We start from the raw sequence: 25947 nt of genomic DNA on the forward strand, positions 1-25947 counted from the left end.
CCCTGAGTACTCCAGCCTGGGTCTCAAGGTGCTGAGCAGAAAAGGGGGCCTGGCCAAGCCCCTGGCACTACCATGGCCCTGGGAAAGGCAGCCAGCTGGCCTTGTCAGACTGGCGCAGACACTAACTAATGTCATTAATAAACACACAAAGGCCTCTGCCCTCCACGGGAACCTTGCAGGTGGGCTTTGTAATAGCATGCACATCGGTCTCTGAGAGTGGGGTGCTCTGACCATGCATCCACCCAAATGAGCAGCAGGATCTGAGGCACAAGGTGTAGCTCATTGCTCCCTCCAGCCCCTCAGGGAACATGCACCCTCCCACAGGCAACTGTGTGCCATGCAGCTGACAAGGGTGCTTTGATGTCCTTTGGCTCAGGGCTCAATCTCTGAAAGTAACTGACTGCTCTGAGCCTCGCTCAACCCGGGACCCCTTTGCCTCTACCAGTGGACCCAGCCAAGTCCTGCCTCTCTTCGGGAAGAGATCACTGCCTTCCTGTAACAAACACTTCTCACACCCCACTGCCCCACGCCTGCCCTCATTTGCAAAGACAAAGGAAAACCCTAATAACCACACATATGCCAAAGTGGCCTTAGGAACTCACTGTGAACACACATGGGTAGACCGCCACACGCTAGCACTCAGGGCCTAACAGGAGGCCACAAACACCCGCTCTGCCAGCCCAACCTTACAAGACTGCTCAGCTGGGGCTCAGAGGTGAGAGCCCAGGTCCTGAGGGAACCTATCCTCTGCCACTCTCTGCCCCTCAACCAGCCAAGCAAAGACAAAGTGCCCAAGGCACAGTTTCCACCCAGTCCCAGGAAATGCAGTGTCAGCCCCACCAGCACCCAGGGTGCTTGATGCTCCCAGCCTGGCAAGGGGACAGGCCAAGGGAAGGAGGCCCTGACTTATAAGAGCCTGTGAGCCACAGCAGCTGCTCCTCTGCAGGAAGAGGGCAGCAGGGCCCCAGCCTCCCCTCCATGCTACCCAACACTGTGTGCACACAAAGGACCAGACTGAGAACTGCAGGTCTTTGTGGGCCACCCTCCCCCATACTTCCCCTCCCTCCATCCTCCAATTCCCCCTCCCCGGCCTACCGGAGTGCCAGGGGCCCAGAAACCATGTGAGCAGCAGCCAGCGGGGGTGGCCTCCTTGAGCGCGCGGCCTCCCTGGGGGTGCATCAATGCCTGGTCACCTGGGAAGCAGAAGATGGACAGGGTCACCTAGATTGACATCAGCAAGGGAGGGAAGGAAGGACAGTGAAGGGGAAGGCACCTGGTGGCCCTGGAGCCCTCACTCCCAGGAAGGTCTGGGATCTCTCTGGCTGGGACGCTAGGGACAGCCAGGCAGGGGACAGCAGCCACAGTCCACAGCAGTCAGGTTCAGTGGTAGGGCAAGTCACAGGTCTAGAGAACTTAGCAGGGCTGCACTCTCCTCCCACCCAGGAGATTTAGGATTTAGGGTACTCTAAGGGCCACCGAGGCCTGTGGGGAGCTGGTGGCAGGCACATTAATTCCTGGCGGGCAGGCATGGTGGCAGGAAGCCTGGGCAAGGCCCTTCTCAGGCTGGCCACATTTACATAACAAAAGGTCAAAATTGGAGGCACTAGTGCAATGGGCTATTTATAAGAACCAGTCTCAACCGCTTCTGGCTCTCCTGCCTCCTTCCCTTCCAGATCTGCTCCCACTGCCCCCCTCCCTGCCCAGAGGGCCCAGCCCCCTCCTGCCCAGCCCAGCCTGACCACATGGCCTCCCCTCGCAGGAGTTTCTTTGGGCCTGGCCTTTCAATACCAGCCCGCCAAAGCAGCTGGCAGCTGCTGCCAGATGCAAAGGGTCTCCCCTCTGCCCACCCCCTCCCCAAGATACAGGTCCCCAGGGAGGGGGATCCTGAGGTTCTGGCTTTTTGCACCCCACTCAGCAAGCCTAGGCTCCCTTGGAATGGAGCCAAGGGTGGGGGCGGAGGCCTGCAGCAGCCTGGAGCCCATCCCTGCCTGCCCTTCCCCCACCCCCAGGGCCAGGGAGGCTCAGCAGGTCCCTCAGGAATGTGACCAGACCCGGGGTGCGGGGTGGCTGAGAGGCCTCAGCTCCAGCCTGCCAGCTGTCTCTCTGGCCCCTTGCACAGCTCTCCTCTCATGGGGTGGCCTGGGGCGTATGGGGGGAAGGGGGGACGGGTTGGTCCAGGATCCCACCCATGGCCCAGAGGGCAGCAGAACCAGCTCTGTTGGTCCAGAGAGGCCTAAGAGTGTCTATTTCTACATTTAATGAAGGCGGCGCGGCCTGGGCCCCTTGCTTGTGTAGAGAGTTCAAGCCAGAGGTAGCCAGCAGGACAGAGTAGAGCTCAGCCTTAGGAAGGGGGCAAAGACCACCTCAGCACTGGTGAGAGCAGCCCTGAAAAAATGGACAGAGAGCCAGAGCGATGTGTTCAAGCCAACCAGATGCCCCCCACAGAGCCCTGTGCCACCTGCCTGCTCCCCACCGGATCTCAGGGCACCCCAAGCCCCGCTGGGGCATGGTGTCCGCACAGTGGCTTCTAATTTAGCACTTACCAGACCCTGCACTCGGAATTACTTGCCCTTGTCAGAGAGCCGGCCAACAACTACTGAACCACATGCGAGGAGTGGGGCTTCCATGGGTATCCACTGCTCCAGCCCTGCCAGCCACGTCACCAGCCATGGAAAGGCACAGTGACTGACCGAGGTCTCCCAGGTTGAGTCATACAGGACTTCTCAGGCCCAAACTCCCTACAAGGACTCCACAGGGCAGGGCTGAGTAGCCTTCACTGTGTCCTCCACTGAGTGGGACCACGGTAGAGCTGTCCTCTGAGAGTTCACAGCCAGTACGATGCCACCCTCCCTATCTGCCTTCCACCCCAGGTTGGGGCAAGCGAGGGCCACCATGGGGGCTGTAAGTGCCAATGCAACCTCACCACAGGTGAGAGGGTGCCCACTGCTTCAGGGCTAGGACCCCTGCAAAAGCACTGCTCTTTCTTCCCAGCAAAGGCCTCTGCCCTACAGCTCAACACTGGGTATAGAAGCAGCTGGCACCTACACTGGAGAGGCCACAGCCCCAGGAGAGGCGGGGTGCCAGGTACCTAGAAACATGGGTGTGTGGGCTGGTGCAGTAAGCTGGCAGTGCAGTACCCCACTGGGGAAAGGGGCTGGTGCCCAGCCCTGGCAGGAGCCCACAGGCTGGGATGAAGATACTGCCTGGCACCAGTCCCTGGCACCGAGGAGCCCCCTGGCAGCAGGCCCAGGCAGCGTGCCTATGGCCCCAAGGATCCACACTCAGCTCAGAACCGTTGCCTGCTGGAGCACTGGCTCTGGGAAGACTAAGATCTGGGGCAGTGGGATAATCAGATACTCCTCTGAAGCCAAGACCTAGCCATCTTAGGGGAGCAGGGGATGAGACCCTGGCTAGGCTGGCCCTGGGGAAGGGCAGAAGGAAACACAGTCCCTGGGGAAGGCCAGTTCTTGTGAACACAGAAGCTGGGGGAGAATGAACAGAGAGACCTGGCTATGTAACACCTGGGTTCCCTTCCCAGGTCCTTGTTTACAAAATGGTCCACCCCCACCTACCCAGCTGGGCTATTACGCAGAGAACTACACAGATCTCTGCTGAATTCTCAGGTCCTTTCCTCCCCTTCCAAGTCCCTGCCACAGAAAAGCCAGAGCTGCCCCCACGTAAACACTGAAGGTGAGGACACCCCAGATTTTTAAAATATACACCCAGGGCACCTGGTGGTTGAGCATCTGCCTTTGGTTCAGGGTGCGATCCCAGGGTCCTAGGATAGAGTCCCATGCTGGGTTCCTTGGGGTGGAGGGCAGGGGCGGGGTGGTGGTGATGGGGCTTCTCCCTCTGCCTATGTCTCTGCCTGTGTGTGTCTCTCATGAGTAAATAAGTAAAATCTTTAAAAATAAAAAATAAAATACACATCCAGGGCGCCCGGGTGGCTCAGTCAGTTAAGCATGTACCTTTGGCTCAGGTCATGATCCCAGAGTCCTCGGATTGAGCCCCATGTCAGGCTGCCTGCTTGGTGAGGAGCCTGCTTCTCCCTCTCTCCCCCACTCATGCTCTCTGTTGAGCACGCTCTCTCTCTCACTCAGATAAATAATAATCTTTTAAAAATAAATAAATAATAAAAATAACACACCCACCCATAGGAAAACCAGGCCCACAGAGCTGAGCCAAGAGAGCTGGCCGAGCTCCCTGCACTCATCTGCTGCTCCTTCCTAGCTACCGTCTTCAGCTACAGACATGAAATTCCTGGCCAGCCAACACCATTCTATGGAAAGACACATCTTGGGGGCATGATCACCAATCAATAAACGAGATTATCTCTGGGGGTGGCAGGTGGAAGTACAGGAAAACTGTAAATTCTGTATGTTCATTTAATATTCAAAATATAAAATAAATATATATTACTTTAAAAATCCTTGGGGTGCCTGGCTGACTCAGTCAGTTAAGCGGCTGCGCCTTCATCTCAGGTCATGATCCCGGGGTCCTGGGATCGAGCCCCACATCAGGCTCCCTGCTCAGTGGGAAGTCTGCTTCTCCCTCTCCCTCTGCCATTCCCCTCGGCTTGTGCTTTCTCTCTCTCAAATAATAAAATCTTAAAAAAAATAAAGCTGGGGGAGAATGGATTTTTATTAAAAAAATAAATAAAATAAAATCCTAAAAGGAAAAAAAAAAAGGCAGTACTGATGCACAAACATGATAAATCTCAAAATCATGATGTCAAGTGAAGAAAACCTTACACAAAAGAGTACAGATGCACAATTCCATTTAAATTAAGTTCTAAGTTCTAGAGGGACTCCTGGGTGGCTCAGTGGTTGAGCATGTCTGCCTTTGGCTCAGGGCGTGTTCCTGGTCCCAGAGATCGAGTCCCACATCGGGCTCCCTGTGGGAGGCCTGCTTCTCCCTCTCCCTATGTCTCTGCCCCTCTCTGTCTCTTATGAATAAATGTTTAAAAAAATCTTTAAAAGCTCAAAAAAATAAAAATAAATTAAGTTTTAGAAAAAGCAAAACTAGTCCATGGTAGAAACAAAATCAGAAGAGCCTGTGGAGGGTGAGGAGCATGAGGAGCTTTCTGGGCTAAGGAGGGCTCTTCATTTTGGTAGGCTTTTGGGTTAAGGTAGATGTACTCACTGGTCAAAACTCAAGGGGTCACCTGATATTTGGGTACCATGTTGCATACAAATTTTTATGTCATATTGAAAACAAAAATTCCAACTTCTATTCCAAAGAATAGAAGTTTCCAGAGGACATGCCGTTCTCAGCAGCTCACTACCAGCTAACATTCACAAATCCCGGGCACCTATAGGAAGCAGCTCATCAGGGCATAGTAGTCAAGGCACAGACAAATCCATGTCCCTCCTGATTCCAACCTGGCTCAGCAGCCCTTGTGGTCTTCAGTAGGTAGTCAAAGCCTAAGGCCAAGGATACTCCTGAGATTCCCTCACCCTACCCCGCAAACACACACCAGACAAAAGGCCAGTGAGGAGGGTGGAAACAGGGCCCCATGCCCTCCTGATCCATGGAACAGCACCCCATTAGGAACCTCACTTGCCCATGATCCCAGGCAGTCTACATGGCCTAAAGGGCTCATGGAGAGGCAAGAATGAGGCCACCTCCCAGGCCTCTTTTCTAGCACCCTTACAAAAAGCAGAACATGCTCTGGCCCAACCTTTCAAAAGCCATGAGAAGATGTTTTAAAATAAAAGTGATCTTTAGGGAGCCTGGGTGGCTCAGGCTGTTGGGTGTCTGACTCTTGATTTTAGCTCAGGTCATGATCTCAGGATCATGAGATGGAGCCACACGTCAGGCTCCGCACTTGGCAGGACTTTGCTTGGGATTCTCTTTCTCCTTCCTCTGCTCATCCCTCAGCGGGCTTGCATACACAGATGCTCTCTCTCTGTCCCTTATAATAAATAAATAAACGAATAAAATTTTTTTGAAAAATAAAACAACAGAAAAGTTATCTTGGCTTAAACAGAGAGCCCAGGAGAACAATTCTAATCATCTATCTGATGGGAACTGTGCCAACTCAGCCTGGATACCCACCATGTCCAGAACCTGGGCTCCAGGAGGCCTGAGCATTCAGAACTCTGGTCAGGGTGCCTGGCTGGCTCAGTCAGAAGAGCAGGCGACTCTAGATCTCAGAGTCATGAGTTCAAGCCCCACATTGGATACAGAGATTACTTAAAAATCAAGAAAAAAAATAGTAACTGCTCTGGTCATTCAACCTCCAGCAGTAGCCTCTGGAGATCAGGCTGGGAGCTTCACCTCCCTGGGCCTGGCAGCAGGCCCTGCATCCCTCCTGGAGACAGAAGAGTACATCCCTAGCCCCATGAGTAAGGGCCAAATCCAGAGTGCGATTTCACAGCTGGCAATCCTAACCCTCATGAGTAATATGCTCCAGAACGATGTCCCTTCCACCCAAGGCCTGACTTCCTGCAGGGAGGAACAAGCCCTCCCCCCACCAGAGGCAACTGTGGGCATCTTGACTGCAAGGCCTCCCAATTTCGGAAAACTTCTCCACCTTCCTCCCAAACAGGAGGGTGGGCCCTAAAGAGAAAGGTGATAGATAGGGCAGTCCCGGTGGCTCAGTGGTTTAGTGCCACCTTCACCCCAGGGTGTGACCCTGGAGTCCTGGGATTGAGTCCTACATCAGGCTCCCTGCATGGAGCCTGCTTCTCCCTCTACCTATGTCTCTGCCTCTCTTTCTCTGTCTCTCTCATGAATAAATAAATAAAATCTTAAAAAAAAAAAAATAGACGATAGACAGGAAAAGAGGCCCACTTGCCTCCCTTCCTTGGGCTGGCCTCTTGGCCCAGGACTCTTAGAAACTTTGTCACCACCACCCCTCTCTGGTGCCCCCCCCCCCCCTCACTTCCTTGAACAGGACTTCCCACAGCAGTCTTGGAGCTATGCTGGGAGACAGGAGGAGCTCCAATCAGCCCACCCCAAAACACCCAACAGGAGACTGTCTTTCCTCCCTAATCACCTCCGGGCAAGGAACACCCACCCAGACAGAAGTAACAGTGACACAGGAATCTTCTAACCACCCATCGCCCACCCAGGGCTCCACTGCCAGGTGGGAGACACAAAGTGTACCAAACAGAGAGGCAGTGCTGGACAAAGTACAGCCAGCCACAAAGCAGCTTCCACACCCACAGGGGTTTAGCTCATCTGTGTCAGAAAGGGTCCTAAACATGCTGGCTACTGTCCTCAAGCCTGAATCTGAGGTCAGCATCGGCCTTAGTCACAGCTGACCTGCACTGGTCACCTGGTACTCCAGGTATAGCCCTAACAGGTGCGTCTTCCTTGAGGCCTGGCCCCACCCAGGCTGAAAGAGAACAGTTTGAGGGCATGGTGGAAACAATGTGGAAGGTACAAACAGCCTAGGATCCAGAAGAGCCCAAGACCCAGCCTGCAAGCCAACAACCAGCCCTGCATGGTCAGAAGCCCAGGACTGTGTTCTCCTATTCCGATGGCCTGGAATCCTTCTCTATATCCCTCTACCCTCTTTTTTTTGGAGAGAGAGAGAGAGAGAGAGAGAGACAGACAGACTGGCGAGAGGGGCAGAGGGAGAAAGAGAGAATCTCAAGCAGACTCCCCGCTGAGCCCACAAGCCCCATCAGAGCCCAAGACGGGGCTCAATCTCACAACCCTGAGCCAAAAATAAAGAATCAGACGCTCTACTGACTGAGCCATCCAGGTGAGAAATCCAGCCTCTATATCCTTCTTCTCTGTATTGCTCCATGAAGTCTTACCCATCCCTTCACTGGGAGCCTTTCTCCCCTTCACCCATCCACCCAGGCAGCACCTCAGTCTGCCTCCTGGGGAAGAGTGGGGTATTATCTCCATGTCCAGGGACAGATGAGACAGCAAAGTTCTGGGGGTTAAGGAACTTGCAACAAGGTCACAAGAGTAAGCAGGTGGCAGAATGAGGACTCAAAAGCCTGATCCAGAGCTGAAATCATGCTCTCCCCACTCCAACGGAAAGATACCACACACATCCCATTGTTGGGCAGGGACGTGACTTACAGGAGTACCGCCTTCCATGCAGAGCCAGAAGGGTCTTGGTCTCCACCTCCGCCCTCATCTCCTCCTGCCCACCCACCAGCCACCTGCCTGTCACAGCAGAGCCTCACCTGGGCTGCATTCTCTTGATTGCAGTATATAAGATCAGCCCAGCTCCTTCAACACCTTGAGGCCAGAGAGAAACTTCTGGCTACGAGTAACAGGGTATCCACCTCCCACCCCCACCCCCAGCATGCAGTCTGCTCTGGGTACCTAGGTTGTGCCCGCTGCTCTTCTGAGAACACCCCTGGCCTCCATGACCTCTCTGGCCTGTCCCTCCAGGCATGGGCTGGTGGTGGGTGAGACTCAGTGCTCTGGGCAAGCCCAGCCGTGTAATCCAGCCCAGACCTGGATGCTGGCCAGCAGCTCCTGGCTCTTCTCCCAGACCATCCTCCTGGAAAGCAACAGGCTCTGCGAATGCCAGGAGCCCAGCCCTCCCTCCGACGCGGCTTCTACGAAATAAACATTTGGGTTCCACTCAGTGCTTTGGTGATATGATCATCAGGAACCCTGTGTCCACATCCTTCTCTGCCCCTCATGCCCCTCTTGCCTACCCACCAGCTCACTCTGAACAGTACAGGAAATGGCATCTAGCCCAGCCAGACTTCGAGTCTGTCCTGAAATCCCTTCAGGCCCCACCGAAGACCCCATGCTGCCCATGAGAGGCCAAGTCCTGCGTGGGCCCTGACCACCTGCATCTCTGTGCACCTCCATCTGAGAAGTGGGCCAGTTCCTGATAACTCAACACTGTGAGGAAAGGCTAGAAAGTGCTGCTGTGAGGAAAGCCCTGGCAGGAAGCTCCAACCGGTCAGGACCCATGGCTTGCAAACCTTGCTTCTCCAGGGCAGCCATGGGTCTTCTCCCTCTCTCAGGCCTACAACCGTCCCATCTCTCCTGGCTTTGGAGCCAACCAGAAGCGAAGTCAAGAGGCCTTGGGGCCTACAACTAGATATCCCCTCCTGGCTCTGACACAACTGGCTACCTGGCACCAGGAAAGGCACAGGGCAGGGTCCCACCAGAGAGCAAGATCTGGCAAGTGTATCCCACCAGGCCAAGCCATAAGTGCCACTGGGTAGAGGCAGATGAGCACCAAAGAAGGAGATTAGCAATTTAAGATTATGATTATTACAAAAACTATGCTCACCTCCAGGCTCTCTCCACCACTTTGCACTCCCCTCAGGAAGGGCCTGAGCTATTGGTGAAAGGCTCTCTGGCAGCAACAGAGCAGGAGTCTGGAGGCAGGGAGCACCCATAGGAGGGTAGGCCCAAAGGAGAGCAGAGCAGAGGATATCTGCCATCCCCATCAGGTAAGGAACAAATGAAAACCCAGGAGCTACTTTAATCAGGAGGCACCGAGGCCCCAAGGCACTGGTTCCTGTAGCTCTAGAGCCAGTTCCCACAGGTTCTGCTCATCATGGGGCATGGTCCATGGATCAGCAGCTGCAGCTATAGCAGCACTACTAAGGCTCTCACAAGAAATGTAGCTGCTCAGGTCTGACTCCAGACCTCAAAACTAGAACTTGAATTTTAACCCTTCTGAACTCGCATGCACATTCAAGTCTGGGAAACACTAAGGTGGGTCATAAGCTTTCTACTGCCCGGAAAGCCCAATGTTCTACAAGTAGTAAATGCTCAACCTCTGGGTATTAAGAGGAAGGAGAGAGCTCCCAAAGGGAAGACGTTATTTCTCAGGCAAACAAGCCTAGAGAGTAATTAATAAAACAGTGGACCTGGAGAGTGCCTGGGTGGCTCAGTTGGTTGAGCATCAGACGTGGGCCCAGGTCATGATCTCACTGAGCAGGGAGTCTGCTGCTTCTTCTCCCTCTTCTTTGCCCCTCTCTCCACTCGTGCATATGTTCGCGCTCTCTCAAATAAAATATTTTTTAAAAACGGGGCACCTGGGTGACTCAGTGGTTGAGTGTCTGCCTTTGGTTCAGGTTGTGATCGCAGGGTCCGGGGAGCAAGTCTTGTATCAGGCTCCCTGCAGGGAGTCTGCTTCTCCCTCTGCCTATGTCTTTGCCTCTGTGTGGCTCTTATGAATTAATAAAATCTTTAAAAATAAATAAAATTTAAAAATCTTTTTTTAAAAACAACATAATAAATAACAGCAACAACCAACAGTGGACCTGGAACAGGAGACAGAACGTGGCCAAGGACAGGAGCTGCTGGGCCTGCATGGTAGGCAGAGACCTCAAGGGAGGAGACAAACAGCAAGGAACAGTGGTAAATAGGTGGAAATTCCACAGGTGAGGAGCTAAAAGGCACCCAGAAAGCCTGGGCAGCCAGGCTGGAAGACACTATCACAATCATCTCACCTGCCCTGGGGACACCCTTCAGATGAGATAACTAAATCCCAGAGGCAGAGATTCAGTCACAGCTGAGTCACAGAGTTGCAACTGCCCACCCACCGCTCCTAGAAAGAAACTCCCAACTCCACAAATTCAAAATCAATCCTAGTAGCTAACAATTTTTTAAGCTAAGGACTCTGAAATAATTAAAGCAAAACATCTCATCACATACAAAAAAATATTTCCTGACCAAAAAACAGGAATAAGGGCACCCAGGTGGCTCAGTCAGTTAAGGGTTTGCCTTAAGCTCGGATCATGATCCTGGAGTCTTGAGGTTGAGCCCTGCATCCGGGTCCCTGCTCAGCAGGGAGTCTGCTTCTCCCTCTCCCTGCCACTCTCCCTGGCTTATGCTGTCAAAAAAATAAAATCTTCAAAAAATAAATAAATAAAATCTTCAAAAATAAATATATATACTTTTTTTTAACTTATTGAGAGAAGGAAAGAGCACGAGAGAAGTGGGCAGAGGCAGAGAGAGGAGGAGCAGACTCCCCAAGGAAGAGGAAGCCTCAAATGGGGCCCAATCCCAGGATCCTGGGATCAAGACCTGAGCTGAAGGCAGATGCTTAACAGACTAATGCTTAACAGACTGAGCCACCCAGGCACCACTAAATAAATCTTTTATTTTTTTTTTATGATTTTATTTATTTATTCATGGGACAGAAAGAGAGAGAGACACACAGGCAGAGGGAGAAGCAGGCTCCATGCAAGGATCCCGATGTGGGACTTGATCCCGGAACTCCGGGATCACACACCGAGGGGAAGACAGATGCTCAACCGCTGAGCCACCCTGGGGTCCCAATAAATCTTTTTTTTTTTTTTTTTTTAAAGGGCAGGAAGAACTACCTCTCAATGTAGGTGGGGCAGTCCTTCCCAAGAAAGGGCAGTTGACAACCCTTCACGCACATGGTCGCCGTGGTCTAGTCAAAACTCTCAAGGCAAGCTGGCATTAAGGAAGCAATGCCCCATGACGCGACATGACCCTCCTGGCCAGGATAACACTGAGATGGCACCTTAAAGGGGAATTAGAGAAAAATAAAACGATGCCAGATAGTAATGATGGGGCTTTAATTAGCTGGGTGAAGACTAAAAGAGTATTTTTCCTGAGGAGGAAAGAGGAAGGTTAATATTTTAGAAAACCAAGAATGAGGAGCACCTGGGTAGCTCAGCCGGTTAAGCATCTACCTTCAGCTTGGGTCACGATCCCAGGACCCTGGGATAGAGCCCTGAATTGGGTTCCCTGCTCAGTAGGGAGCCTGCTCCTCCCTCCTGCTTGTGCTTTCTCACTATCTCATTCTCTCTCAAATAAACAAAATCTTTTTTTTTTTTATTTTATTTATGATAGTCACAGAGAGAGAGAGAGAGAGAGACAGAGGCAGAGACACAGGCAGAGGGAGAAGCAGGCTCCATGCACCGGGAGCCCGATGTGGGATTCGATCCCGGGTCTCCAGGATCGCGCCCTGGGCCAAAAGCAGGCGCCAAACCGCTGCGCCACCCAGGGATCCCAAATAAACAAAATCTTAAAAAAAAAAAAAAAAAAAGACCAAGAATGAAAACATGCAAACCCTGTGGTCCAGAAAATGTACTCCTAGGTATACACCAAGAAGAATCTACCCACATGCTCACCAAAACCCAGGCAAGCATGTGTACACGGCAGCCCTGTTCACAGAAGCCCGACACCTACAGGACAGAGGTGGTTGACGGTATAGGGACTGTTACCCAGCCATGAGCAGGACTGACCATTTGCACAAGACCATACATATGTGCCTTTTATAGGTGAAAAACAGTTGACTGTTGTTAATATCACATGGTTTAACTTACATGCACATAGATGAGTCTCTCAAGAAAGTCCTTGGTCTTTCTTGACCAAAGAAGCCAGACCCAAAAGAGACTATGTGGTGTGATTCCATTCTTAAGTTGGAAGGCAGTCACAATCCAAGGGTGAGGGAGGAGTTAGGGGAGGACAGAAGGTGACTCAAAAGAGTCACAAGGGCCTTCTGGGGCTATGTTTCTCATTCTGAATGTTGGTTACATACACAAGTATGTCCATCTGTGAAGAACCCTCAGAGCTGTCATTCACAACTGCACACATTTCTTATATACAATGTCCCATTTTAGAGGAGTGAACTCTGCAGACCAGCCAGGAACCTACAGAAAACCTAGAAACCGCCATAAAATCAGTATCTACCATCCAAAGTAACAACAACCTGGTGACAGTTTTTTAAGATTTTATTTATTCATGAGAGACACAGAAAGAAGGCAGAGACATAGGCAGAGGGAGAAGCAGGCTCTCTGCAGGAAGCCGGATGTGGGACTCAATCCTGATCCCAGAACTCCAGGCTCACGCCTAAAGCCTAAGGCAGACGCTCAACTGCTGAGCCACCCAGGCGTCCCCCTGGTGATAGTTTTTAATCAGCCTAGTTTCTAGCTGATAATTCCACGTAGAGGAGGAGTTCCAATCAGGCAAGCCCATAAGAGAAGAGGAAATTCAGAGCGGCAGGTGAGATACAAACAGGATACATTCCACCAACGCCTGAGCAGGTCCCAGGGCAGCCAGCTGGGTACATCAAAGGGAGGAAGCCCAGAAGAAACTAGAAGAGGCCCTCCGGAATAGGGGGTCAAAGGGAGCTGCTGAACAGAAGGAAAAGCCCCCTTGGCTCCTGTGTGATCAAACCCAATTCTCAAACAAGTGGCTCAAGGAACTACAGCTAAAGATCAAAGATTAGAATGTTTTAATCAAAAAAAAAAAAAAAAGTGGGGGGAAAATCAGGTAGAAACACCATGGGTACCCAGTAGTTCTTAAAGAGACATTTTTAGATTTTATTGATTTATTCATGAGAGACAGAGAGAGAGAGAGAGAGAGAGAGACACAGGCAGAGGGAGAAGCAGGCCTCCTGAGGGGAGACCAATGTGGGACCCAATCCCAGGCCCCCAGGATCATGACCTGAGCCAAAGGCAGATAATCAACCACTGAGCCACCTAGGTGTCCTAAAAAGCCAATTTTTAAGGATAAAACTAGGGAACTTTTATACACAATCTCACACTCTACAGCCCTGTGCCTAAAAAGCCTCCAGGTATGGCACCTTACAGAAGATGTCTCACATGCCCAGCAAGTCTCTTGCAGGGTCTAACAGAGGAGAGGGCCAAGATCTTGGAAATGGAACTGGACAGAGATCCACTCTTGAGACTTAAGGAAAGCACTCCTAGTGTCACACGACTTTTTTTTTTTTTTTAAAGGTTTTATTTATTCACGAGAGATACAGAAAGAGGCAGAGACACAGGCAGAGGGAGAAGAAGCAGGCCGCATGTAGGGAGCCCAATGCGGGACTCGATCTCGATCCCGATCCCGGGAATCCGGGATCACGCCCTGAGCCAAAGGCAGATGCTCACCGCTGAGCCACCCAGGTGCCCCTCACCCAACTTTTAAAATGGAGTCTTGGCTGGGACGCCTGGGTGGCTCAGTGGTTGAACGTCTGCCTTCGGCTCTGGACATGACCCTGGGGTCGGTCCTGGGATCGAGTCCTACATCGGGCTCCCAGCATGGAGCCTGCTTCTCCCTCTGCCTATGCCTCTGCCTCTCTCTGTCTCTCGTAAATAAATAAATAAAACCTTTAAAAAAAATAAAATAGTCTCAGGACACTTGGGGAGAAGCAGGCTCCCTGCCTGTGTCTCTGCCTCTCTGTCTCTCATAAATAAGTAAAATCTATAAGATAAAATAGTCTCATTGGAAGCTGAAGGATTGTTTTGCATTACGAAATTTGGTTTAGACACAGAAAACAGGGCAGCCCAGGTGGCTCAGCAGTTTAGTGCCGCCTTTAGCCCACAGCGTGATCCTGGAGTCCCAGGATCGAGTCCCAAATTGGGCTCCCTTCATGGATCCTGCTTCTCCCTCTGCCTGTATCTCTGCCCCCCTCCTCCCCATGAATAAATAAAATCTTTTAAAAGAGAGAGACACATGAATAAATAAATATTTTATAAATAAGCAAACAAACAAACAAATAAATAAATAAGAGAGAAAGACAGGGGATCCCTGGGTGGCTCAGAGGTTTAGCGCCTGCCTTTGGCCCAGGGCGTGGTCCTGGAGTCCCGAGATCGAGTCCCACGTTGGGCTCCCGGCATGGAGCCTGCTTCTCCCTCCTCCTGTGTCTCTGCCTCTCTCTCTATCGTGAATAAATAAATAAACAAATATTTTTAAATAAATGTTTTGAAAAGAGACAGAAAACAAACAGGCTTTTAATACCTGGAGTAGACCCAGCAGTGGGGTGAAAATGGGGATACTTGGGAGGCAACAAAAATCCTACCCTGAAAACACCTGAACTCCCATTGGCAGGCTGCATGATGACGTGGAGGGCGATGTCACTTCGGACCATTCCAAATGGTGACAGGATTGCAGAAACCACAGCTACATGCAGCACTTCAGTGAATCTCCAAATAGAGATTAATGCCCAGCTTTGAGTGCACAAAGAACAAACTCCGGCCAAACCCCGCCAGCCCAAGGATCCAGACAAGCCCACGGTGGCAACAAAGAAAAGCTAGGGAATGGTTAATCCACAATTCAGAAGAGTGGTGATTTCTGGAGGTAGGGGAAGCAAGAGTATATACTGCCCACTATACCAAAATGTATACATATGTAATTTACACGCTCATTAACACATTTGTAAATAACCTGGAACACAATCTTCAAGTCCACTGAGAAAGCTGGCATGCTCTGTGCAGGAGTACCAAAAAAAGGGGAGACAGACGAGAGGAGCAGGAGCTGGATGAGACCTTCTAGATCCAAGGAAGTGCCAGAGACTAAAGTTGTGGGATACTCACTGAGCATCCCTCATGTCACTTGACCCTGAGACACCCCCTCCAACCTCCAAACACTGCAGGGACACAGAGCTAGGCAAATACGGCAACAAAATGCCAAGAAGGGCTTTGGAGAGTTCAGTCCTACTGGAGACACCCAGAAAGTACCACCCTGTCCTAAGAGAAGACAGCAGAAGCCAGGGCCTCCATACCTGGGAGGTCAGGTGTGCCTCACCCAACAGGAGGGAAATCCCACTGTGATTTCCAAAGGACCAGACAGGAAGGGCAGTTAATGCCCTTCTAAGTGAAAATATCAAAGTCTAGCACACATCTCCCCTCTGCAGCCTCCACCCCCTCCAATTCGGAGTCCAATCAACCCTGAGTTATCTTTTTCAAACACCGATCTCATCCAGTCACTCCCCTGCTTAAAGCTTTCAACGCATTCTCGATGCCTGGATAAAGTCCACACTCCAGCCTGGCCAGGTTGCTTCCCAGAGGGGCCCTGACCCACCTCTCAGCTTGGCTGGTCCATAGTCATGCCTGAGTGGCCCTCTTCTGCGAAGCCGGCCCTTTATTACTCCCAGGACCCGAAGTCAGCACGAACTGCCCAGCAGCTTCCTTCTGCACCTACCCTCACCCCCAACCAGGCTCCCAAGGTGAGGGACCCTATGTCCCACTAGCTCAGCAGCCACAGCTGCACTGGGCATGGAGCAGGCCTTCATAAAGGTTTATTAGGAGAGTAAATACCAGGCAGGAAGGATCAGTGCTGAGAAGAGTGAAACAATACATGAGAGAAGGGACGCCTGGGTGGCTCAGTGGCTGAGCATCTGCCTTTGGTTCAGGGCATGATCCCAGGGTCTCAAATCGAGTCCCACATCGGGCTCCCTGCAAGGAGGGAGGGAGGCAATTGCCTCTGCCTCTTTCTGTGTGTCTCTCATGAATAAATAAAATCTTTAAAATATTTTTAAAAAATAAATCTCTGTAACATCTGACTTAATACAAGAGGCTAGATTCTCATATCTGTTTCTACACCTAGTCTACTAAGATATGTAGTTTTGATTTAAGTCTCTGAAGAAATGTGACTTTACAGATAGAAGGAGGAGTATTTTAATAATCCTTTCAGCTAATCATGGCTCTTCTTTTTTTTTTTTTTTAAAAGATTATTTATTTATTTATTCATAGAGACACACAGAGAGAGAGAGAGGCAGAGACACAGGCAGAGGAAGAAGCAGGCTCCATGCAGGGAGCCTGACATGGGACTCGATCCAGGGTCTCCAGGATCATGCCCTGGGCTGCAGGCGGCACCAAACCACTGCGCCACCGGGGCTGCCCTAATCATGGCTCTTCTACATTGATATTATAGTGAAACTTGACAAGCGATGGTCCCTTAAAAGTTGCAACTGAGGGGCACCTGGGTGGCTCAGTTAGTTAAGTGTCTGCCTTCAGCTCAGGTCATGATCTCAGGGTTCTGGGATGGAGCCTGCATCATGTTCCGAGCTCAACAGGGAGTCTGCTCGTCCCTCTCCCTCTGCCCTTCCCCCCCCTCTTGTGCTCTGTCTCAAAGAAATATATTTTAGAAACCAAAAAAAAAAAAAAAAAGTTGCAATGGAGACTGAAATCGTATCCATGACTATCTCACATTCAGTTACGTAAAAATCCACTGGTATTCACCGCATTTCTATCCACGCAGGATTGTGCAACATCAAGCGCTGGTCATTTGGAAAATTTTGGTTCACTGACTTGATCAGATCTTCCCAATGCTGTCACATTTCATTATACGACACCAAAAAACTCCATGTGTTAATATCACCGCTGATCTTATCAGTGAAGGCTAAGTCAGGCTCACAGTGATGGATAAGAGTTTTCTAAAACTCTCATTTTCCCTTGAGGTGTTCTAGCACTGGCAACACATATCGTTTGTTTTCCTAAAGTGACAAAGCTTGCTTTCTTCATTTGAGAAAATGTCTGAACACATTCTCCAAGTCTGAATAACCACACCTTGTCTGTCCGTCGTTCTTTCAAGTAAAAACAATGTACCATGAGAAAAAGCAGCTAGTTCAGAGCACAGCCCAAGCAAATGTAGTGCTTTCTGGAGACAAGAGCTGACTTCTTTTTCTTTTTTCTTTTTTTTTTAATTTTTATTTATTTATGATAGTCACAGAGAGAGAGAGAGAGGCAGAGACACAGGCAGAGGGAGAAGCAGGCTCCATGCACCGGGAGCCCGACGTGGGATTCGATCCCGGGTCTCCAGGATCACGCCCTGGGCCAAAGGCAGGCGCTAAACCGCTGCGCCACCCAGGGATCCCAAGAGCTGACTTCATAGTAGTCATGCATACTCCCCATTTTGTCACCAATACAAAAAAGATGTGTGTGCCCCAGGGTCTAGATTTACTACTCAGTCATCTCTACTGCCTCCCCAGGACACTCTTAAGACTAGCTATCTCTGTCTGGAGCACCAACGTGGAGAACACAACTCTGGGCCATGTGTACCACCCACCACAGCTTTGCACAGGGCAAAGGCTGGTAACTTCTAAGTACTGTGAAAACAGTCTGAAGGACCCCAGTCTGCAAATCACTCTGAGAAGGCTGACATGTACCACCTCAAAAATTTCTAACTACCCATTTTACAGGCAAGGAAAGTGAGGCACAGAGAGGCACTCTTCCCAAAACCACACTTGTTCACCAAATACTCTAAGAGGCAGGACTGACAGAAACTCTGAAGAGACCTCCAAGGGCCTGCTTACTCAGAGCTGGCAATGCTTCTGTAGCAAGCTGGGCCTCTCCCCTATGGGCCCTGGACTGACTGCCCCCGCCCTCTGGAGGCAGAGGTGGTCAGAAGGGGAGGTGGGGGAGGGGTGCTACAGGAAGCAGGATGTGCAAGCTCGCTGCCTGCTGGGGGCATGAAGTCAAAGTCCCCTCCTGCCCAAAGCAGCTAAGCCAGCCCTGCCGCCCTTATCAACGTCAACACATGCATGGAATGTGGGACTTTGGAAACAGTCCTCTCCTCTCGGCCTGTACCCCTCTGGTGCTCAGGTTCACCTACCACAGCCCAAGGACAACCCAAGCTCAGTGTTCAACCCACCTTCAGCCGGAGTCTAGTGGCAGTGAGAAAGGCACCCACTAGAGGTGGCTCACTCAGGGCACCTGGTGGCTATGGCTTGGCCCCTCTTCTCATCGCCAAGATCACCCATCTACCAAGAAACAGCCTCACATCACTGAGAGAGGCCACTCTGCCCAGTCTCACACATCACAGCACCGCTGTGGTGGCCAAGCAACTCACTTGCCTGCACAGTGAGAATACCAAAAGAAGGAAAAGAGCCCAGCTCTGAGTTCCCAGGAACCCCCAGGCCATCCCCCTCACGATCTTCTGAAAGTGGTCAACAGAAGCCCAAGTTTACACAGTCCAATGTACCAGAAGGGAAGGGGTTGGGTCTGGAAGGATAAGGATGCCCAGAGAGTTCTGTCTGACCTCCAGTTCCTGTGGGGGGGAATAGGAAACGGACCTGCTCACCAGGCTTGTATTGGTCCCTCCTCACTTTACAAGGAACTACTGTGCAGCTCCAGGCTTTTCTAAGCCAGCCATATGGCCAATCCCACTCAAAATGAAAACCTTGACTGTCCTCAGGCCCAAGCACTGCTCAGAGCCCACACATACATACATGTTCAAGGCTGCCACACACGTGTGGTTGTGTTTGCCTTAGTCTTAGGACTTCTCAAATAAGGGCGCCTGGGTGGCTCAGTCGATTGGGCATCTGACTTGACTTCGGCTCAGGTCACAATTTTGGTGTTCTGTGATCAAGCACACCAGGCTGTGTGCCCAGCATGGAGTCTGCTTGAGAATACTCTCTAGCTCAGCTCCCCACCCAATGTTCTCATTCTCTCTCTCTCTCTCTCTCTCTCAAATAAATCTTTAAAAAAAGAACTTCTCTACCTGATACCTAACTATGTGACCAGAGACTGCCTAACCTCTCCGAGCCACTTGTACAGTGAAGGTTGATAAAATGATTGGCATTCCATGGGTTATGTTCAGAATTAAATTCGGAACACCTCCCACAAGGGCTACCATGGGGTAAAAGCCCAAACGTGAGGCCCCGGCCCTCTTCTGTCTCTACTTCCCTAACATTCTGTCAGGAACTCTGTGGGAACCATCCTCCCAGTCTTCAAGTGGGAGCACCTGTCAGAAAGAAACCATCAGCAGTCTTCTACCGGAGGGCAGGGCAGGGAAGTCCTGCGGCAGGGTAGGAGGCAGGTGGGATGAAGAGACAGAAGAGTTGAGGCAGGAACACACCCCTCCAAGACCACTGGCTCTCAAAACAGAACCTCAGGGTCCACCTACCAACATGTGCACAGGCAGAAAAGAACAGAGAGGAAGGGCACCCTGCCTGTGCTCCCAGCACCACCCACTTCTTCCTCAACTACCAGCCCAGACTTCTTGCCCCCTCCTTCACTGCCCCAGCCCAAGCTGGTCTTCCTTCCCTACAGGACAGCACTTCCTATCCAGGACACCAACCAGAAGCACACAGACTCAGGAGCCTTGCTGCTCACCTCATTCCGTAAGCTGCCTAGAGCACGCAGGGCTGTCCCATGCTCTGTCTGCCCGTAGATATGCCCTAAATCCCAAGACGCCTACTGTTCTGTTCTAGCAAAGAGAGCTGTGCCAGGTGAGCTAGGTCTTACCTGAAGCTCTCCCTCCAATGCTGCATACTCTTTCCTGGCCCCTTACACATCGTACCCAGATAACAATCCAGAAAAGCAACCTCAGGGATCAATCTCTCTCTCCCAGGGACCTTGAGGTCAAAGAGAAAAGCAGGGGCTCAGGTCCCAGGAGTCCCCAGCTATGGCCACAGGGGGCTCATTAGGGAGCCACAGGATCCCAAATGTCACTATGTCAGGCCCTGCCAGGGCAGACAGACGTCAACCAAAGCCAAAAATGCAACCACAAAACCAGAACAGGTAAACTCTGAAAGCCAAGCAGGAGTAAAAGTCCTGGGGCCAAGGGCAGCAGGTGGCTCCCCAGGGGCCTTCAAGAGGATGACCCTTTAGTGCACACTGGCCCGGGGTCCTTCCCACTGCCACCAAGTAAGAGGGACCATGAAAAAAAAAAAAAAAAAAAAAAAAGAGGGACCATGAAGAGTAAACCCCTTCTGTATCTGGTGCTTCTCCAAGACCCTCGTAGCTAACCCAAGACCAACCCACCTTGTTCTATAAATTCAGTCCCACTGGGCCATCAGAGTAAAGCAGTTCGGGACCACCCCAGATCATAATGCACTGGACCATCTGGGCTCACCACCTGATTGACTCTACTACCAACAAAGATCAATCACCTGCTAAAGCAACAGTTCTCAATCTTGGCTGCACATTAAATTCATCTCTAAGTCTTAGGAACCATGGATGTTAGAAATAGTCTGGGCTGGGCCAGCCTCTACCAGGTCCCAGATGATCCTCCTGTGCAGGACTGAGAACTAGGCCACCAGGAGGCAGGTCTTTTCCAGGCAGCACACGTAACAACACATACTTAAATGGGTCAATGTGTAGCACGCACCCATCACAAGGGAAGTACCATGGTGTCTACAGAGAGGCAGGCCACTGAGGCCAAGACCCCACCATCCCAGCCATCAACCCTACTCTCCCTTCTTAATCATTTCAGAAACAAGAATTCACTTTGGAAGATCTTACAATCTTCCAAAGTAGCACAAGTGGGGGGACTACAAAGGCCATGAGGCATTCCTCCTCCTTCACGGGCCTATGACCAGGGTGATTAAGAGGCCAAGGGAGCTCAGACCCCAGTGTGGTGATGGGAACAATACCTCTACTCTGTTGGGGGGTGAGGGGAGGTAGTCACCTGTCTCAAGGCACCGGTGTGGCCCCTCCCCATACTCACCTGAGAGAACCCACCCACCCACAGGTGCTGCTGGGAAAGAAGCCTGAGGCCGCTGCAGCCTGGAACGCATGGGACAAGTCTGCACAGCGGCCACGCCCGTGTCAGAGCCAGCAGCCCTTCCATCTCAAGAGGCCAACTCCGCACCTGGAAGCAGCCCCCTAGCCAACGCCAAACACTGCCTTTCCTTAGTGGCCCTTGGAATAGCCATGGAATGGAATGGGAAGAACTGGAAGTACAGCCCTGAAAGACTGGGCCACCTGCCTTTCCTCACCCCACTCTCCCTCCTCATCCATACTCTCCCTGCGCGCCCACGGAGGTGAATTACCCACAAAGAGGAAATAGGCTCCCACTATAGGCTACGTATCTCAGCAGCAAGGCCCTTTGGCATAGATGGCTGCTGTGTCCCCTCTCACTAACAGAAGGACCTGCTCTGACCCCAAGGCCACACTCCCCGTCTCCTCCACCTACATGGGACATTACCATAAGAAACATGAAAACTGAGCAGTTTGAAGGAGGGGCTCTGAACCCCTTCCTGACTGTCCCAAGCAGGTTCTTAGGTTCGCTCTCTCTATGCAGCCCAGCCGCACCTCCCTCAGCAGAGGCACCCCAACCTGGGCCCTTCCCTCCTGGACTGTGACAGGCCTGGAGTTACCTCTTGGCTTTCCCTCCCTTATGATAAGCACAAGAGGCTCAGTGGGGGCACACATACAACCCCAACCCCCACCTGCTTCTCTTGCTTTGCCACTCCGCCCACTCCGGGCTGCAGGAGCTCTCAGAGACCTCCCCCAACCCAGGTCCCTATCCCTTGGGGCAAGGCCCCTCCCAGCAGGAAGCACAGGCTGGCTGTGCCAGGCAGAGTCAAACTGGCCCGGCCTGTTTGGAAGCCCCTAAGCCTGAGTTAAGGATCCCCTTGGGGAGGGGGCTGTCAGCTTAAACCGCTCTAAACTCCGAACCACATGGGCCCTCACAAAGCCCTGGAGTCCAAGGCATTTACCCTCCATTCCCAGCCCGACCAGTTGCTTACTAGCAGCCCCAGCAAGTTATGTAACGACCCAGTTGAGTCTCATTTACCAATGTGTAAGAGGAGACTGACTACCCAGTGTGCTGCTCTGGAAGGATTCCGAGAAAACTCAAGTGTGCCCCTACCTCGACCACTTGTTGGCAAGGCTGTGAGCGCCAGTATGATCCAGCTGAGCCGCAGAGGCTGGGCACCACGCCCCTGTGTTTGTTCTCAGAAAATCTTGTTGAAGGAATAAAAAGCTTGTGAAAGAACCTCACAGGGTGCCTGGCACGCAGAGGGTGCTCCTGTGCTAGCTTCTCTAACACACCGCATCTGCAGGCTCAAGCTCTTGCCTCAGGGCTCTCCCGTCTCTCCTGCCACACTCCACACTGCCACTGACTTTCCATGCACTCCCCACTAAAATCCCTCTCCTACAGTCAGCCTGAACCCAGCATGGTGTCCGTGGCTCTCTTCCAGCCCAGAGCTGGCCCCTTCCTCCATGCCTTGCAGCTACAACCATCCCCACAGTGCCCCCTGCACTCCATACAGCACCGTGCCAGTCCTTATCTGCCTATCTTACCATCGTTTGTTGGCCCGTCTTCCCCAGGCTGAGCTCTGGAGGGCAGTGAGACATGAACGTAAACTCAAGTTCTGCTCCCATTTTGGACATGGGGACCCTAAGGCTCAGAGTCAATCACTGTCCAAGGTCACACGGAGAGTAAGCGGTAGAGCCAACGTCCCACTCTAGACTAAGTCCCGTTCCCTCTCCCTGTCCTCCAGGAGTCCCTCATGTGAACCACACTCCGAGAGTCAGGAGGGCAAGAACCTGACTGGTTTTTCTTCTCGATGGTGAAAGCTGCCTCCCAGGTGGCAGAAAGAGGAAGACCCCCCACGCCCTCGGTGATCAGGTCCTGGGGGCAATGGCCCTCAGCCCCAGTGGGCAAGGCAGCAAGCTATTGGGTGGGGCTGACAGCTTGAGGCCAACAGGCCAGCAAAAGGGCAACACCACAGGTCCCCTAGGTAAACTGAACTTTATTCCTTCCTCACTCCTCCGACTCACCAGAACTGCCCAGCCAGCCCTTCTCTGGGGGCTAGCTGCTGATTAAAAGGCACTGCCCCCACGCCACCCCCCTCCCCCCACCAGATCTGACCCTGACACACAATAAGGACTCTGGGAAGGCAGCAGGCCTGTCAGCTCAATAATGCAAAACCCTGTTGCTCCAAGTCCACGACAGCTGACTTCAAGTGGATCGGAGGCTGTGCTTATTAACAAAATGAGAAATCTGATCTATGGAAAGAAAACACTACGTGAGGATTAATCCAGGACTGCAGCTTGTGGAGAAGGCTGGGCTGCTGGCCAAGACCAGGGAACGAGGATGGGATCGTGCCTACCTGTCCCCAGAGCAGGTACTGCGCAGCAGGACAGGACGCAGCGCCTCTGCCCCACCTGCACTGCTTCTTCTCCTTCCAGCAATTGCAGCAATCATTTCAGTTTTGCTTTAATTAAAGGCCTGGCTCCCTCGGGCTGCTTCTTCCTCTATGCAGAGCCAGCAACCAGAGGGAGATTTTTCTTTTCAGGAATCGCTTGTAAAAGCTGGGTGACTAATCTACAAGTCCTAACAACTGGCAGGAAAACACTGCAGGGAGAAATTCTGGGCACACACCAGCACTCTGAGTCAAACGGCCAGAGAAGCTGGGCAAGAGGCACTCAGCAACTCCCCCAAACTGGTCTGCAGAAAGCCAGAAGCCAAGGGAAAGCAGACCAACCTGGGAGTTCTGACCCTGAAGGTAGGCAGGCAAGTGAGGAGCTCCCTCCCAGCCTTCCGAGTCTACTGCCTGCCCATGGGACCCAGAGATTTTCATAAGCCTAACTGTACAGGACCAAAGGTTCACTCCAAGGCACGTCGACCAAGTCCTGGGCCAAAAGACTCAGTTCAACCCCCAAGTATCAGCTTCCCATCCCCCCCTTGGTGCTAAGAGCCCGCTAAACCAGCAATCTCACCGCACAGCTTTGTCTCTGGAGGCCAGCCTGAGGCCAGCCCATCTGCTTTTTTTCAGACCACTCCAGCAACCCTGCTCTGCTAAGTGTACACTCTCTCCTTGAGCCAGGGCTACAGACCAGCCACATGGCCTGTGCTCCTGAAAATGTCTGCTAAAAGGGCCAGGGAGTCCAGAGTTGGCAGATGGGAATGGAGGGGAAGAAGTAAAGCCAGGAGCCAGGAAGCATTAAATGCTAGCTCCAGAAAGGTCCTGGGTTTGAGTGACCTAGCTCCATCCCTCCATCCAAAGTCCCTGGAGAAGTGCCCCAAGTTCAGCCTAGAAGCTCTGGAGGCCCCTCCACTACCTGCCAGCTCTCCTCCTCCCCCCAGCACAAGAGGCACAGCAATCCCCACATCAGTCAACAATCCACCGCCACAGGATTCCTATGGGCAAAGCTCTGCCCCTCCCCCCCACCACATATGTCAGAGGGGTGGCCTCCCTGGGTTACACCCCTCCTGCTGTTGAGGGGGGAGCCAGGAACCTAGCTTTCCAGATGTGCTTGGCAACTCCTACTAGAAAAGACACTGGGGGTGGAGGGGATAGAAGACACGGATAAATAACTTCAGAACCATTCCAACCCATCCGGATCAGGTCTGGGCTCCCTTCCCCAGGCAGTCCCACGCTGTTCTGGGTGGGGCCGCTGGGCGCATTATCTGACCCCGTTCCCTCCTCTCCATAAGTCACTGCCCCCCAGGGAGAGGCATCCCTGCCTTCCCCCCACACACCTACCCTCCCCACCGAATAGGTCTATGTGAATATGAACCATCTTGGTAGATAAACAGAGAGTGACAAGCTGGGGCCCTTCAGCCCCCTTCCTCTGCCAGCCGGTCCCCTCCCCCTGCCAGCCGACCCCCTCCCCCAAGCCCATCTCTCTTCCTGCCAAGTGGCTGCCTACACGAGAGGTCTGGGGGCAGGGCAGCGAGCCCACCAGCCGCAGGGCCTGGCCCTCTGGGAGCGGCCCCTCCAAGGCCAACCCTGCCCCTGCCCCGGCCGGTCTTCCTGCGGGGAGGGGGCAAGAAAACGGACCGCAGGCAAAGGAGGGCCGCAGTTCTGGAAAGAGCAAAATCTCCCTCCGAGGGGCGGCCGCGGGCGCAGGGCCGTTTGCATAATGGAAGCCCGCCCGCCTGTCAGGCAGCGCAGCTCGCCCGACGCTGTTCGGATTAGATTGCTAATGAAAAGGCACAAAGAGCCGGCGCCCGCTCGCCCGCCGACCCCCGCTCCGCAGACCCGCGCCCCGGCCTGGCGCGGCCCCGGGGCTTTGTGCCCAGGGTCCCCCGCCGCCCGCGCCCCGCCGGGCACCGGGACCACAAAGCCGGGGCAGGCTGCGACCGGCCGGGGGTCCGCGTGCGCCCCCGCCCAGCCCCGGCGAGCGCGCGCCCGCCCACGCCCCTCTCCCCGGGGGCGCGCCCGCCCGCGGCCCCCACCCGCGCCCCCCGCTGCCCCACACCGCCTCTCACCTCGTGTGCGTCGGCGGCGGCGCTCCGCCCGCCGGCCGGCCGGCCCTGCCCGCGGCCCCTCGTCTGCGGCGTCCGTCTCGCGCCGCCTGCGCCCGCCCCGTCCGCCCGCCGCCGGCCCGGCTCGGCTCCCCGCCCAGCGCGCCCCGAGCGCCGCTCACAGCCGCCCGCCCGGCGCCATCTTGGAAGCTTGTGACGTCGGCGCCGCCCGCTCACCCCTGACCCACATCTGAATGGGCGAGCGGCGGGGCGGGGCCGGGCGGGACGGGGCGGGGCCTCGGCGGGGGCGGGGCCTGAGCGGCGGGGCGGGGCTGGAGAGCGGTCCGAACACTGGGCAGGGCGGGGCGACCGGCCTGC

General features: G+C 53.0%; 1 protein-coding gene across 3 annotated transcripts in view; it reads right to left on the reverse strand.

Annotated features, from left to right (window-relative positions):
* Positions 1-25680, reverse strand: part of HIC2 (HIC ZBTB transcriptional repressor 2) — a 33107-nt gene extending 7427 nt beyond the window's left edge. For 2 of the 3 annotated variants that reach the window (XM_072803639.1, XM_072803637.1), the window contains exons 1-2: positions 25594-25680; positions 1096-1193 (exon numbers count right to left, since the gene is read on the reverse strand). In XM_072803639.1, the coding sequence (XP_072659740.1) occupies positions 1096-1121 (26 nt within the window). In that variant the 5' untranslated portion in view covers positions 1122-1193; positions 25594-25680. Of the gene's footprint in view, positions 1-1095; positions 1194-11270; positions 11410-25593 lie in introns of those variants that run through there. The other variant, XM_072803638.1, reaches the window with a different exon arrangement.
* Positions 25681-25947: the final 267 nt, after the last annotated feature.

Source organism: Canis lupus, chromosome 27 (assembly GCF_048164855.1).
Source record: "Canis lupus baileyi chromosome 27, mCanLup2.hap1, whole genome shotgun sequence".
NCBI classification, from domain to species: Eukaryota; Metazoa; Chordata; class Mammalia; order Carnivora; family Canidae; genus Canis; species Canis lupus.